We start from the raw sequence: 15,655 nt of genomic DNA, 5'->3' as shown, positions 1-15,655 counted from the left end.
CAGGATGCAGTCAGCCTCTCCTCCCTGGTCCTGGGGTGTGTGCAAGCCCTGGGCTGGCAAGTGGTGGTTGCAGGTGCGTGCGCCCTGGTGGCTGGGGTTGCCTGGCCCTGGGATGCAGGAGGAAGCAGAGAACAGTCTGCAGGAGCTGACTGAGGCCCTGAGGAGGGCCTTCAGCTTAGCTCTGTGATGGTGGGGAGAGATGTTTGGGTGTAATGGAGGGTGAGGAGGAGCCGGAAGAAGCTGGCAGCCGTGGTGGGTGTGTGTCTGCTGGTCAGTTTGGGCTGTGCTGCGGGTGTGGGACCCAGTGAGAAGGTGGTGCTCAGCCCGCCTGGCACACCCATCAGGGCCTGTCGGTGTCCAGGCAGGAGGGTGCTAGTTGTCTTCTGTGCGTTGCCGTGAGCAGGGGCCGGGGCTGAGCAGTGTCCTGTGGTCCCTGGGTCTTCAGGACTCTGCTGCTGTGGGGCCCCTGGGGTTGGGGGCCACACTTCTCTCTCTGTCCTGCTGGCTCAGGAGGAGGAGGGGTGGAGGCCTGTGGCTTCTGCAGCATCCTGAGCACAGGTGACCGGCCTGCATGCTTTCTCCAGGGCCCACTGCCCTCTTGCCTGGTCAGGGCTTGGTGCCATGGCTGTCCTGGAGCATACTTGTCCAGCACCAGTTCTGGTCACTTGGGTCTGCTGGCCCTCAAATCCTGCCATTGGGTGGGCGGCCAGTTCTTGGGCTTTGGGGGCAGGAGTGCATGTCTGTAAGTTTTGGGAACCCTGGGAATGCCTGACTTCTTAGTCCTGTGGGCTGAGGCAGACATACTCAAAGTTAACAGACAGCCTGTGGGTCCTCTGCAGGACAGGGTCCACTCTGGGCAGAAAGTTCTAAACCATCTGGAGAGAGGCCAAGACCCTATTCATTTTGGACAATTAGCTCCTTTGGCTAAGTTCATCTGGAGCCTTTCAGCACAGGGAAAGGAGGTGAAAAGCTGAACACTGGTCCCTATCTTTCTGTGTCCCGTGTGTTCATCCCATGGGGATGGCAAATGGGGCATGTGGACCTGTGGCTGGATGCAGGGAAGACCCACAGCCTGTGCTGAGACCCCCTTCAGCAAAAGTGCTTCTCCTTCTTACCCATTACCCCAGATGCTGCATACCTGAGACCTCTCTCAAGTGTCCCCTCTGCTGTCACAGCCCCTCTGAGCTGCTGTAGCCATGCCGCTGTCCCATTCTCATACTGCCTTCACTGATAGTCATTGCTGCGGGGCTGACAGCCCAGGGTTTGGTCTCTGTTGTGTCCTGCACAGTACCTTGCACACACTAGGTGCTTAATCAGTGTGGGTAGCTCTGAATTGCATCTGATGGTGGTCAATGCAATTGACACCATGCAGACATGGGGGCAGGGTTCTTGGAGTACAGACAAAATATCTGGTTAACATGGGCTTCAAGGAGGGCAGCAGCAAACAGGGCAGCTGGGGGTGGTGGTGTGGGGGCCTTAGGTCTGAGGCGCAGATGCCCGTCTGGTTGCTCAGGCCAGCCTGAGGTTGTCTTGAGGAGTCCATTATTGCTTTCTTCTGTGGCTCTGGCTCTGTTCCCTGCTGCTTGAACCTCTGCAGTGCCACCCTCCTGCTCCTCACCCCACCGCACCTGCCCACCATCACCGCACACAGCTCCTGCCTGATTCCAGGCTGCAGATGGCAGAGCTCCCTGGTTACCTAGGAGATGGGACGAAGGCGACATGCTTGGTGGCCCTCTTCCTCGAGGCGAGAAGCTGAGTGTGTATGTAGGGTCTCCTCCGAGAGCTGGAGGGTGTGTGCTGCGGGCAGGGGAGACTGGGGCACGATACAGTAGACGTGGGCTGATGGGGTGGAGCAGGGCCGTGCTGTGCTCCCACCGCCGCAGTCTTCGCTGGCACTATTGCCACGTGCTCGGTGCTTTTCCAGTGTTTAATTTTAGAACGCCTTTGCCTCTGCTGCAGCCTAGGGGCCAAGATAGAATGGGGACCCGTGTGTAGCTGCTGAGACCCCTGCTCCTTGCAGAGGGCTCTTTCTGTACAGAAGCCTCGAATTGTAGCTTGTATAACTCAGTCTATTGAAAATGCATCTGGGCAGGTCTTTGAAGGTGAACTCTGCATTGGATCCTTTTGTAAAGGAACAAATCATCCCCGATATGTTGTCTTTGTCCATCTGATAAGCTTGGGGTTTTGAGTTTTCATAAGGTTTTACCAGTAAATCCTTAAAGCTTAAGATTTAAGACTAGACTGAAGAATTACTGCTGTTTCCTTGAGTGTCAAGCATAAGATATTTTTAGTACATTTTGTTGTCTTGTGAAGTATTTGGTGTTAGAAGCAAAGGGAAGGGATTCTCCTAGCCCTTTGGTCTTAGCAAGTATGTCACCTCATGCCAGCTTAGCTTGGTTCCTTCCTATTTTCCTTCTCTTTGTTTTTATTGTTTTAAAAATTATCTCAAGCATTTAAGCCTTTGTTAAAGATATATATTTTTAAAAAGGTAAAAGCATAATTGTGATACAAATATAAAAATATTCTCATGTCAAAGATTTTATTTAACTCATTAAAGATGGAACTAATAAGTAAAATGTTACTTATCTTAATTCTCAAGAGAATTCAAGAAACACATACTCATAGAAAATCAGGAATGCTGAAATGACTTTACAAACAGATGCAAAATTGGTCATTATTTTTAGGGCAATCAATAACCAATTGCATCTCCACTGGGACACAATTCATCTTCATTTTTATGGGTAGGAATCGTTTGTATTACTGTCAGTTTTCTATAACTTACAGGGTTGTAAAATAGCTCTAAGACAATGACAGAGATAACCTGGAAGGACGCCCTAGACAGGACACCCGGTAGTTTTTTTTTTTTTTTTGACCAGTAAGGGGATCGCAACCCTCGGCACGGTGTTGTCCGCACCACGCTCAGCCAGTGAGCGCACCAGCCATCCCTATATAGGATCCGAACCCGCGGCCTCGGCGCTACCAGTGCTGCACTCTCCCGAGTGAGCCACAGGGCCGGCCCCACCCAGTAGTATTCATGACCTTATCAAAGTCTTTCGTAATTTGTCCTGATACCTTTAAAACTTTTTATTATATATAAGTGAATAAACTATCTCAGTGTTGACTGTGGCTGTTGGCTGGAGGAGATGGTGGAATGCTGGCAACCTGCTGCTGTGAGCTCCTTTTTCAACCTCAAGTTAAAGGCATGGTGGTATCTTTTTAGAATTCTTCTGCTGGGGTCTGAGAGGGTGGACCAGTGACCCTGGCCCCACTGGGCTCCGCTCTGACACTCCTCAGGTAAAATAGAGAATGACCCTTTAGCCTAACCTTGCTCCTGTCTCTGCAGGTCATTTTATAAAACTGTGTGAGTTGTAAGTAGAAGGCAGGGAGAGAAATGGAAGGCTGCTGAAGTGGCCTAAACTTTATTTCTGTCATCTTTCCTCAAGGCAGGCATTGATCTGATGCTTTTCTTTAGGTAAGCAAGGAAAGAACTAACATTGTCCGTATCTCTGGAAATTTGCCTTTGAGTTGCCTTGTTTTTGGCCATTGAGGATTGTTGGTTTTTAAACTCATTTTTATCAACATGCTTAACAAAATATTCCCACCAGAACTCGTCTCCTGGTCACAATTTTTTGTGAACCTCAAAATCTGATATAAATGGCTGGGCTTTAATTTAGTGGTTTTTTTTTTTTTTTTTTTTTTTTTTCTTCAAAGATGACCGGTAAGGGGATCTTAACCCTTGACTTGGTGTTGTCAGCACCACGCTCAGCCAGTGAGCGAACCGGCCATCCGTATATGGGATCCGAACCCGGGGCCTTGGTGTTATCAGCACCGCACTCTACCGAGTGAGCCACGGGCCGGCCCTAATTTAGTGGTTTAAATGTTATATTTGACCTTTCTGGATCCTCGGTTCTTTTGTGTCCAGCCAACTAATTCAGGATATTTGGGCAAGGACCAAAGAGCCAAGATCACGACTGCCTTGTTGGCTTTGACTGCTGTCATGCCTGGTTTTGCTCGTTCTCAGTTTTGGCATCTTTCCTGTTCCTTGATGTCTCTGAAGTTCCCTCTGGTGGTTTTTGGCCGTTTGTCTGTCCATCAGGCCCTGCCCCAAGCAGGGAGTAGCAGGAGCTTCAAGGTGGTTATGTAGAGCCAGGGGGCCTGAGCAGAAGTGGCCATTGGTTGAATCAGAGAATATTTCAAAATTTTCTCTGCTCTTGTTTTTCCATCTTCTTTCCCAGTCATTGCCACAGCCAATTAGACTATTTACTATTACCTGACAAGGCTTTTTCAAAATAGATCAATAGAAAAACATGATCCTATTTTATTGGGAAGTTAGTTTATTCTTAGTCTGCCCACTAATTTCCTCAAAGAATACTTTTTAAAAAATGACATAAGTAGTACCCCAACCAGGAGCTGTTCTGGACTTGACTGGGCTGACCCCTTCTGTTGTTTGAAGGTCATGGAGGCAGAGCAGACCAAGACAAGGAGTGAGCTGGTGCATAAGGAGACAGCGGCTAGGTATAATGCCGCCATGGGCCGCATGAGGCAGCTGGAGAAGAAACTCAAGAGAGCCATCAGCAAGTCCAAGTAAGTCTGGGCACGGCCTTCCCTGGGGCCATGTGGTTGTCCCCTTCTGCATCATCTCAGCCTTTCATGTGTCAAGGACCAGGCTGAGCAAGACTTTGACATAAATCCTAGGGCTTCACCAGAGCCCCCTGCCTCCCTTGCCCCCTAACAATCTATGTGACCCCCCGAAGCAGAGGATGCTGAGGCGTAGGCCACACCAGATATGACTGATGTGGGAGACACAGAAGAAGGAATTTCTAAAGCAAACCATTAAATGGTCCATTAGCTGGGATTTGGGAAACTCAGGTTGTACCCTTGGCTCTGTGGCTGAAAGAGTGGACAAGGCCCTGTCCCTCAGTTCATCTGTCAGGATAATGGGGAAGAGTTGTGTTCATGATACATGTTCTCTGTGGATCAAGAGCTGATGAAATGCTCCAAGACTGGTTTACATGGAGTTTTTTCCCAAGCTCTTCTCCTTATCACTCCTATATATTTTTACAAAATAATGATCAAGGTGGCCAAGCACTTGTATTTGCCCTCTCTTGGGGACAGTCCCCCTGCTTCATTTGCAGTTGCTGGGCCCACAAGTGAAAGGATTTGGACTTGGGATGGCCTAGACCCAGCAGTCAAAGACAGACCTGGAGCAGAGTGTGTGTGCAGGGCTGCTGACTGCCTGTCCTGGGGCAGTGGACACCAGCCCCGGGGGAGGGGTTGGGCAGCTGGAAGTGAGGAAGAGGATCTGCAAAGACGAGCTTGGTCCCCTCTGCCCTGTACTACCCCCAGCGCCTTCCCCCGGGCTTGCTGTCTTTGATTTCTGCCCGCTGTCTTCCGACATACGTGTGTACACACATGTGCCCAAGAATAACAGCTGACCCTTTCTACTGCACTCGACTGACTGGTGTGTTTTTGTTTTTGGTTTGTCTTTTGGGGTGTGTTGGGCTGACCTGTTGAAAGCCAAGCAGTAGATGTATGTGTATATGGTATTTTGGGGGAGAGAGGAGAAGAGGGTTGCTCTGGGACCTGTGCCTGTCCTGGGCGAGCACAGGCGTCATTCACACTGAGGAGCAGCCTCCTTTGTTAGTGTGAACATGATGGGTCTTTTCTTGAAAGTCCCCAAACCCCCACTGCACACATTTACATATTCATTAATTAACCTGTTAAGAAAATACAATTCCTGTGGTTGTGCTCTGCCAACGTTTGCAGACTCCTGGAAGAGTATAGGGACAGATCGAAGTCTTGTGTGGCTCCTGCCTACCTTCAAGATAAAACAGAAATCTGTGCATTTGTGCAGTGGTTTCCAGGCCTCCCCCGGGCCTGCCCCGCCTCTCCAGCTCTCACTCTCGCTCTGGCCACACTCCCTTCCCTTCCCCCTCTCCAGCTGTGGCTGCACATGGGTGCTCTTGTCTCTTTTGCCTGGACATCTTCCCAGTGCCGTCTCATGCCCATACGTCCATTCATGCTTTTTCCACACCCTATGCAGACTGATGTCTGCTCATTTTGGTCACATGAGAGCCTGTACACCACACTCTATTCCCAAGTTCGATTTTCCATACCCACTAAGGGCGTCCTTCAGTGTCCTTGTCATCTGCTAAATCCTTTGGATACAGGATGCAGGAGCTTCATGGGGAGTGAACGGTTCAAGAATAAAGTGCTGGTGTACTCCTAATGCTCAGATACCAAAGTTCCTAAGTACAGCAAGGCTCTTCTCACTGACCCAGAACCCAGGGGACTGGTAGAACATTGGCATTTCTTGTCCTTTCTCTTGCTGGTGACCTGGGTGAGTCTGCTGACCATCTAATACCTCCAGAACTATAACAAGGTCCAGGGGAACCAACATGACAGCCCTTGTAATGGTGGCCCTGCTGTGCTTAGTGGGGAGCAGTGGGGCTGCCATCTTCCCCAGCTGACCTCAGCAAAGGAGGTGGTTTAAGGATCCCCTTATCCAGCCTCATCTGCTCTTCATCCTTGGAGAGCAGATCCAGGGCAACTTCGCTGCTGGGCATACCCTGGGCCCCTTGAACAGCCTCCCCAGAGAGGAAAGGGAACCAGGGTGCAGGGTCCCCAGAATATATGCACACCTGTGTGGGTTCCCAGTATCTTGAGCTGGGCTTCCTGTCGGCACAGCACCAGGTGAGCCCAGCAGCTCTGTCTGGTGCCTGTGTCAATCAGGCTCTAGAGCTGGGAGAGTGGCCTTCATCTCACAGCCTTGTCAGAGTTTGCTAAATCTGGGAGGGATAACCTGGCCATCTGTAGCTAATGCCTCTGATACATCTTGTGGAGTTTACTGTGGTCACTGTATCATACTACTCTTATGGTTTTCCTTCCTGTCTTCTGCAGGCCTTATTTTGAGCTCAAGGCAAAGTACTACGTGCAGCTTGAGGTATGTGCAGCCTTGGGTTTGGTTGCTGTTGGGATTTTTCTATAATGCCTCACTTTTCTGCAGTAACTGGCTTTCAAATGGCCCGTTTGTTACAAGGGGAGAGTGAAGAAACATTCTTTACTTAGTTTTCAGACCTCCAAATGGCCTTGGTTGGGTCTTCAGTGGTCTCTGAAGCTCTCAAGCTCTGCACTCAGTCCCTTTCTGTGTTGCATTAGGCCAGTGGTTCACACAGTGTGCTCCTGGGAATAGCAGCATTAGCATACCTGGAGACTTGACAGACATGCCGATTTCCAGGCCCCACCCTAGACCTATCAAGTCAGAAACACTGGGCGTGGAGTCCAGCAATCTGAGTTTTAACAAGTGCTCCAAGGGATTCTGATGCAAGCTCAAGTTTGAGAACCATTGTACTGGGGACCAGAGGGCTGTGAGACTGTGTTTGACACCCATTGTTGCTTCTCTGATGGGGATTATTCTACCAGTTAGAGTTTCTGGATATTATAGCTTATTGCATGTATGGGAGCTGGGGGTGGTGGTGGCTGATTTTTATGTCTGGTGAGTGGGTAGCTATGATAAGAGTAATCAGGTCCTCAGTCTTTATCTTGGGAAATTCTGAATTGGAATGATGGACAGGAAATGTACTTGATACCTGCCATTCAAAAAGCACCTAAAGGCCAGCAGGGGCAGCCTTCACTTACTGAATATCCTGTTCTCCTGACCAGCAACTGAAGAAGACCGTGGATGACCTGCAAGCCAAATTGACCCTGGCGAAAGGCGAGTACAAGACGGCCCTGAAGAACCTAGAGATGATCTCGGACGAGATCCACGAGCGGCGGCGCTCCAGTGCCATGGGGCCTCGGGGCTGTGGCGTCGGGGCTGAGGGCAGTGGCCTGTCTGTGGAGAACCTGTCAGGGAGCAAACCTGAGCCAGATGCCATTTCTGGTGAGTTGGGCAAGTGGGGAGATCACAGCTTATGTGATCTGCTTCCAGGGCTGTCTTGTCTCAGGTCCCGACCTTCTGGCCATCACTGAAAGGTCTCAGAGAGTTGGGCAGGCCTAGGGGCTATTTCTGGTGGTTTCTCATGTTTTGTGGAACAGTGTTCCTCAAAGTAAAGATTCTGCGGTCAAATAAATTTGGAAAATGTTACACTTTCACCCTTCGCTGAGAGTCAAAGTACTTATTAGAACATTCAAGTCTCTGAGAAGTCTTGCAAGAAAGAAGAGTTGTCTAAGAATAGGGACTTTGGAATCAGATTTGATTCAAATCCTGGCCTTCACGTCATTACTAGTGCATACATCAGTTTCTTCACCTGTAAAATGGGGAGTACGATAGCACCTGCTATCTACTATGTAGAGTGGTGGTTACAGTTATGTGGAGTAACACATGGAACTCAGCGAGCACTCAGTAAATGGTGGTTCTGTGCCTGACCATGGAGACCTTTTTTATCCAGGGCCACCCCCTGGGAAACTGATACAGAGGTTTGATTTGGCTTCTGTTCCATCAACCAGAAACCCCTCCAGCACTGTCTTTGCACACTTCCTTCCTTTCCCTTTCCTGTGCAGTAATGCTTGTTAGATCTTTCCTAGGCTGCTTCCACAGGAGTTCTTTAATTCTGTCAATAAGTGCCAGGTCCAAGGTAAAGGAAAGGGAAACTATAATTTGAGCAAAGACTACGCATGTGACTTTAATATATGAAGGTTCTTCAAAAAGTTCATCGAAAGATTTGTATTATCTTTCAATCCTTTTTTCCATGAACTTTTTAAAGTACCCTCTTAGATCATTTCATAAACCCTGTATGGAGAGGATCATGAAGCTCGGAGAGGTTAAGTATTTGGCCAAGGTCACACAGCAATTAATGGAGTTAGGATTTATATACAGGTCTGGGGTTCAGATCCCTGTACCAGCCAGCTGCCAAAAACAAAACAAAACAAAACAAAAAAACAGGTCTGAACCTATTTTCTGTGCCTAACATTATAGTATTTATCATTTATAACAATCCTGTATGGAATGCTACAAGGCTATTTTTAAAGATGGAGGAGGAAAGGGGAATTAGATCTAATAAGTGGGATTATGTGCAGGCTGAAAATAGCTTTAGGCTGAAGAGGCTTTGAAAACATGGGAATAACATGTCTCTGGGCCTTGGTTATTCTGGTCTACAAAATAAGTAAGGCACAAGTTACAGAGCATTATAAGGAAATTTTGTTCTTTGATGGTGAATAGTCATCTATGTGAGCTTTGAACGTGTCTTCGGTGAGATCAGAAGTTACCTGGAAGATAACAAAGGTCCCAACAGATACTCCATGCAGGGCTGTTTCTTCCACCAGCTCTTGCTTCTGCTGCCATGGAAGAAGGAAGCCCTGTCAGTCTGACTGGCTTCGTTTGGGATACATTTCAAAGGGCCAGCACTGTGCACGTGTGAATCTGTTTGGGGGACTGAGGTGGAGAAGAGGTCCAGATCTATGGCTGAATTCGTCTTCCATCTTTAGGTAGTGTCTGTGACAATGATTTATAGGGCAGGGGTTATACAGTTATTGTAAGGACACTGAATACCAATGGGATCCAAGCTGTTTTAGAGGCTGGTCATCCAGGCTCAGGAAGGTCACATTCCTTTCTTAGGTGCCCACAGTGGAAGAGATTCAGTAGTCCCCATGCTGTTGCCTGCCAGCAGTGAGCACTTTCGAAGGTGTGTGACTTGTGTTTCTCTCATCCTAGTGGCCTCAGAAGCCTTTGAAGATGACAACTGCAGCAACTTTGTGTCTGAAGATGACTTGGAAACCCAGTCTGTGTCCAGCTTTAGTTCAGGACCAATGAGCCCGTCTGAGATGCCCGACCAGTTCCCTGTGGTCGCGAGGCCCGGCAGCCTGGATCTGCCCAGCCCCGTATCCCTGTCAGAGTTTGGGGTGATGTTCCCAGTGTTGGGCCCTCGAAGTGAATGCAGTGGGGCCTCCTCCCCTGAATGTGAGGTAGAACGAGGTGAGTCACAGTCCTCTCACCCTGTCCCAGATGCCTCAATGCCTTTGCAGCCAGATCTTTGTGCTGTTCTTAGACTTTGCTAGGTCTTGGAGCCCCCAGAGCTGCATCACTGGGTCTCTGAATGTGCTGTTGTGTTTCCAAGTGCTGTTCTGGGGGCTTCTGGCTCCACTCAGCGTCTATAAAGTAGAGCTTAGGTCTTATGTCTCTCATCAGAACAGTCCCCCTGGTAAGCATATGCTAGAAAGGTTTCTGTTTCCCAGCTATAAAATCAGTATGACAAATTTCATCTCTAAAGATGAAGAATATATAAAACACCATGAGGGATAAGAGCAGTCCGTGACTGTGTGCTAAAGAGCCCTCTCTGAAATGCACAGTGGCAACACTGGGAATTCTTCAGGGCTGAGTTGACTGACTGGCTTGGGCCCAAGTGACTCTTAGAATTATCAGTACTTACCCAATAATCTTTGTATCTCTATAGGAGACAGGGCAGAAGGGGCAGAGAATAAAACAAGTGACAAAGCCAACAACAACCGGGGTTTCAGCAACAGCAGTAGCAGTGGTGGCAGCGGTAAGAGCCAAAGCAGCACCTCCCCTGAGGGCCAGACCTTGGAGAACCGGATGAAGCAGCTCTCCCTCCAGTGCTCAAAGGGAAGAGACGGGATTATTGCTGACATAAAAATGATGCAGATTGGCTGATCCATCCAGGGCCGTGGCTCGCGTGCATATCAATATTTACACATGAAACTGGAGAACTTTGTGCCAATAGTCATTTAACATATGCCAAATCTTAAGCGTTTACTCTAAACTGCACTAATGAAGTTTCAGTGACCTTGAGGGCTGAAGATTTTTCTTCTGGGTAAGAGCTCTTGGACTGGCTTGTTTTCCAGAACAGAGTTGGTGTTACAGGTGGACTGTGACCAGGTTCACAGTCTTTGTGGAACATTGCCTGTAACTGCATTGTGGAAGCAATAATATGTTCCTATTAAAGAATCCGAGCCAGGAAAAGGGCTGGGAAGTGAAGCCAAACTGGGGGCAACAGCTTGCTTTCCCTTCTCTCATCTTTAATTTGTTTGAGAAAATGGGAGATGTTCTCTTCATTATATTCCAGGGTATCTAAATGAAAAAAAGAACCCCCCTCCCAACAAAAACTCAAGTATTGAGAGCACACCTTTTTGACACAGTAAAGGCTTAAACAAACAAACAAACAAAAAAGCCAAGAACACAATTCATTTTCATTACCTCTGGTGATCAGAGGGGGCTTTTTAAAAAGCGTATATGCTGCGACACCCATTAAAACCATTTTCAAGAAAGGTTTCCATGAACTGCACTTTTTGGGGTGGGAAAGGTGAATGCCAATGTGGGGATGGGGGAGGCGGGATGAGGGTAGCAGGGACATATCATAGAAGGGGATTCATGTCTGTGCAAGAGAAGGTCCTATAGCATAAACCTTATCCTGCCAGCCAAGGGGACTGATTCTAAGTGCATGTGAAGACTGGTTGCCACTGTTACTAGACCGACAAGGTGTTCATTTCTCTGTAGGTTGTAACTTTAAAAATAAATGCAATTATTTAAGGGTATGCTGTGCTAGTATTCCTTAGAGGAAATTGTTCCTTAAAGCTAGGAAAGGGAGTAGGCATGTGTTGGCAAAGGCTGTTAAATAGATGCAATGGAGTCTGTTATGCTAATAGTGTTAAGACTGCTTTTCTTTAATGTTTTCATGGTTATGCATATATTTAGCACTATTTTATTTGTCCTGTTTTAAGAAAATTTAGCATTTCTAGGAGAAAAACAATGTCCCCCCATTTCTAATTGTTAATTCTGTCACAGCTTGTATATTTTAGTCATTTGTAAATCTCTTCATACTGTAGTGATTTCTCCTTTTTTATTGACTGATACAGTATCCTAATTACAAGGTTATTTTGTACTTGTCTTAATACCTTGAGTGTAATAAAAATGGCTTAAGAAAACTTGCTCACGTTCTGTGACTTCAATAAGAAATCCCAATGTTGCCTAGATTTTTTGTCCTAGGCAACCTTCCAGCCATAAGGAAGAGCGTGGAATGCAGTTGTCATCTGTTCTCATTTTCAGTTAAAGTCCTGACTCCTCATAGTTTAAGCCCCGATTACCAAGGTTTGAATTAGAATTCTTCTTCTACTGCTACTGAAGCAGAGTGATGAGGAGACACAGTGTCAGGGAGAGAAAGATAAGGTGGTCACATGGGAGGTGTGGTTCTCAACCTCAGCTGCACGTTGCCGTCTCCGAGGCAGCTTAACTCTTGCCATCTGGTCTCATCCCAGAGACTGATTTACTTGATTTGGAGAGCACTTGGACATCGGACTTTTAAAAGCTCCCCAGGTGATTCTAATGTGAATTATAGTTGAGAATCGGATGGTTATCTTGCATCCTTTCTCTGGGAATGTTACAGTGCTAGACTTCTGTAAATTTTATATTAAAGCATGCTGTGGGAAAAAGTGCATGGTTGGCTAATAATCACGAGGATCAAAATAGTTTCAGGGGCTGAGCCCGTGGCGCACTCGGTAGCGTGCTGCGCTAGCAGCGCGGCGACGCTCCCGCCGCGGGTTCAGATCCTATATAGGAATGACCGGTGCACTCCCTGGCTGAGCGCCGGTCACGAAAAAAAAAAAAAAAGTTTCAGAAAAAATAAGACTGCAATATTAAGTATATTACCTAGTAAATACTTCATCTAGAAAAGTTCGTAAACTTCCCTTCTACTATGTTTAAAAATTAGAATACCATGAGCTGGCCGCCATCTTGGTTGAGTGTAGCGCTGATAACACCAAGGTCCAGGGTTCAATCCCTGTACTGGCCAGCCACAAACAAAACAAACACCTAGAATACTAAACGGTATACTCAACTTCTACTAGTGGCCTTCAGGTCTTTTCAATTCTCATATAATATCACCTTGCATCATGACTTCTATCTCTAGTGAAGACTTGGAGACTTTCTTGAATTACTGTGAACAAAAACTGTTCCCTGCAATTGAGGCATTGCTCATTTTCTCCTCGAAAAAAAACCATCTGGAGAATCAGTCAAAACAGGGATGGTCTAAAGTTCTTATAATAGTATTTGTCAGAGTCAAGTTGTACAGTCTAATGTTGAGAACCTAATAATGTGTGGTGAGTTTCTGGCTCAAATACAGTTGTCCTTGTATCCCGGGGGGATTTGTTCCAGGACTCCAGCAGATATCTAAATCTGTCATGCTTAGGGAGGGAGGTTTTGGTAATGGGCCATAATAATCAACCACATTGTATATGGACAAAATAAAATTTAAAAAAAAGTTAAAAAAAAAACAATCTGTCATGCTCAAGTCCCTATGTAAAGTGGCATAGTATGTGTATATAACCTATGCACATGCCCCTGTATGCTTTAAATTATCTCTAGGTTACTTATAATACCTAACACAATGTAAATGCCATATAAGGTTTTCATGCTGTATTTTTGTTTTTTTCCCCCTCACATATTTTCAGTCCTGTAGTTTGTTACCCAGAGTGTTGTACCTTACATTTGTGTTTCATAAATGGAGGCCACAAAAGAACATTTCACTTTGTTAATGATTAGAAATTTATCTCTAAGTACTTCTTGGCAGAGAAAGTGGGATGGAATTTTCTAATGTTGGGGCTTTCCTTTGTCTTTAAAAAAGACAAAGCCTAGATAATCAAGGGATGGCGCTGTATCCCTTATTTGGGCATTAGGACTTTATAATCTCATTTCCTGCCTGAATTCCCTTTCCCACCAGCCTACCACTTGCTCATCTCATATACCAGAAAGGGATGCAAATCACTTTTTGACCCTGGCTCCCCTTCCACTATTGGCTCCTATCACGTTCTTCCTCTTCAGATTTCTAGGTTAGGGAGCCTGCCCCCACTCCCGTCACTGCAGCCTTCTTCATCTCTGCTGCATCTGACACCTAATTATCCTCATCTGGGCATTCCTGTTCACTTGGCTTCTTCCTCCCACTACCTCCCCGTTTTATTGTATCTCTTGTTCAGTCTTCGTGGTTACCTCCTCTAAAAATTTAGTTATTTCCTCAAAATCAGTTCTTAGCCATCTTTAGTTCACATTTGACTAGATTTTTGGGTGATATCCTTTACTATACCACATGCTGATTCTAAATCTGGATTTTCTGGACCATTTTACTTTAATGTAAAACACCTTAGCTCCTCTGAATCTCTGAGCATTCTCCACGTGCTGAAATTAGAAAGCTGAGTTGTCCTCTATCATCACCCTTTAGCAACTCCTGACTAGTTTTCCCTTTCAAATCTGTCCCACTGTTGTGATTTGGAACCTGACGGGCTTGGGTTGTTTTCCCTCCAATACCACCCTATCTCCAACTCATTCAATGCAGTTATCTTCCTAAAGCACAGCTCTGATCGTGTCCCTCCCCTGACGAGAGCACTGTGTCTGTATGCTGTAATTACAGCCTGCTGCCCCCAAGATGGAGCAGAGCACAGCAGCTGAATCAGGGTCTGGACAGACAGCTGTGAATCTGGGGCGAGATCTTTAATCTCTTAAACTTGTTTAACTTCGGTTGTAGAAAGGAAAAAATAGTATCTATACTCCACTCAGCTGTTGGGAAGACTAAAAAGAAAAATACACATGTTGAATACATAGTGAACACCCAGTAACTGCTAGCTACTTTTTACAGCCTGCCTTCTGAAGTTTCACCTTCAAGGTCCAAGTTAAAGTATCAATTCCTCAAATAAGTTTTTCTGTATTGGCCCAGCCAAAATTAATCCTTCCCTTACTTATACACCTGTAGCACTGTGTGGAGCTCTATTACAGAATTCAACACTATATCGTTCATATATAGGTCTCCAACAGATTTTTGAGGGCCAGGATTAGGTCTTATTTCAGTTTGCATCCTGCACAAGATCTTTAACACAAAAGGTTCAAATCCTACGTGTTTATAATAAATACAGGCTCTTATTCTTTGTATCTTTTTCTTTAAAAGGCCATGAAAAATTAATAGTTTAAAAGTGAAAGTACTAGATGTTTACCAAAGTGAAATCTCCTTAGTGTAGTAATCTGCCCCCATCCTGAATGTAAAAGGACAGATATTTTTGTTGAAGCATGTAGTTTCTCCTTATCCGTGGGTTCTGCATCATGGATTCAACAAACTGTGGACTGAAACTATTTGGGAAAAAAAAATTTCATCTGTACAGAACATGTACAGACTTTTTTCTTGTCATTATTCCCTAAAGAAACTATTTACATAGCATTTACATTATATTAGGTATTATAAGTAATCTAGAGATGATTTAAGGTACAGTTTTGCATTGCATTAACATTTCGGTCAACGATGTGCCACATATACAACACTGGTCCCATAAGATTATAATGGCTATATGATAACAGCCTAGGTGTGTAGTAGGCAACAGCATCTAGGATTTGTGTGAGTGCACTATGATGTTCACACAATGAAACTGCCTAACAATGTATTTCTTAGAAAGCAGCCCTATCATTAAGCAATGCATATGCATGACTGAATGTGGGAGGATGTGCATAAGTTATATACAAATAATATATATCAAAGACTTGAACATCTGTGGATTTTGGTATGGGAAAAGTCCTGGAACCAGCCCCCCATAAATTCTGAGACAAATACTGAGAGACTGTCTTTTTATGAAAATAATCTGTACTCTTTCTTTTCTCTTTTTGATGGAACACACTAGATGAAATCTTTTAATAAATCAATTTCTCTAGGTTAAACTATGTGGTTTC

The 15,655-nt window shown here is 45.9% G+C and overlaps 1 protein-coding gene across 1 annotated transcript in view; it reads left to right on the top strand.

Moving 5' to 3' along the window:
- SH3BP5 (SH3 domain binding protein 5) overlaps positions 1–12,078 on the top strand; it is a 74,105-nt gene extending 62,027 nt beyond the window's left edge. The window contains exons 5-9 of the mRNA XM_063113493.1: positions 4,454–4,584; positions 6,901–6,943; positions 7,663–7,882; positions 9,653–9,913; positions 10,392–12,078. Coding sequence (XP_062969563.1) covers positions 4,454–4,584; positions 6,901–6,943; positions 7,663–7,882; positions 9,653–9,913; positions 10,392–10,609 — 873 coding nt within the window. The 3' untranslated portion in view covers positions 10,610–12,078. The remainder of the gene's footprint in view (positions 1–4,453; positions 4,585–6,900; positions 6,944–7,662; positions 7,883–9,652; positions 9,914–10,391) is intronic.
- The last annotated feature ends 3,577 nt before the right edge of the window (positions 12,079–15,655 follow it).

This window comes from Cynocephalus volans, chromosome 11 (assembly GCF_027409185.1).
Source record: "Cynocephalus volans isolate mCynVol1 chromosome 11, mCynVol1.pri, whole genome shotgun sequence".
Lineage (NCBI taxonomy): Eukaryota > Metazoa > Chordata > Mammalia > Dermoptera > Cynocephalidae > Cynocephalus > Cynocephalus volans.
This window is presented reverse-complemented; position numbering and strand designations above follow the sequence as displayed.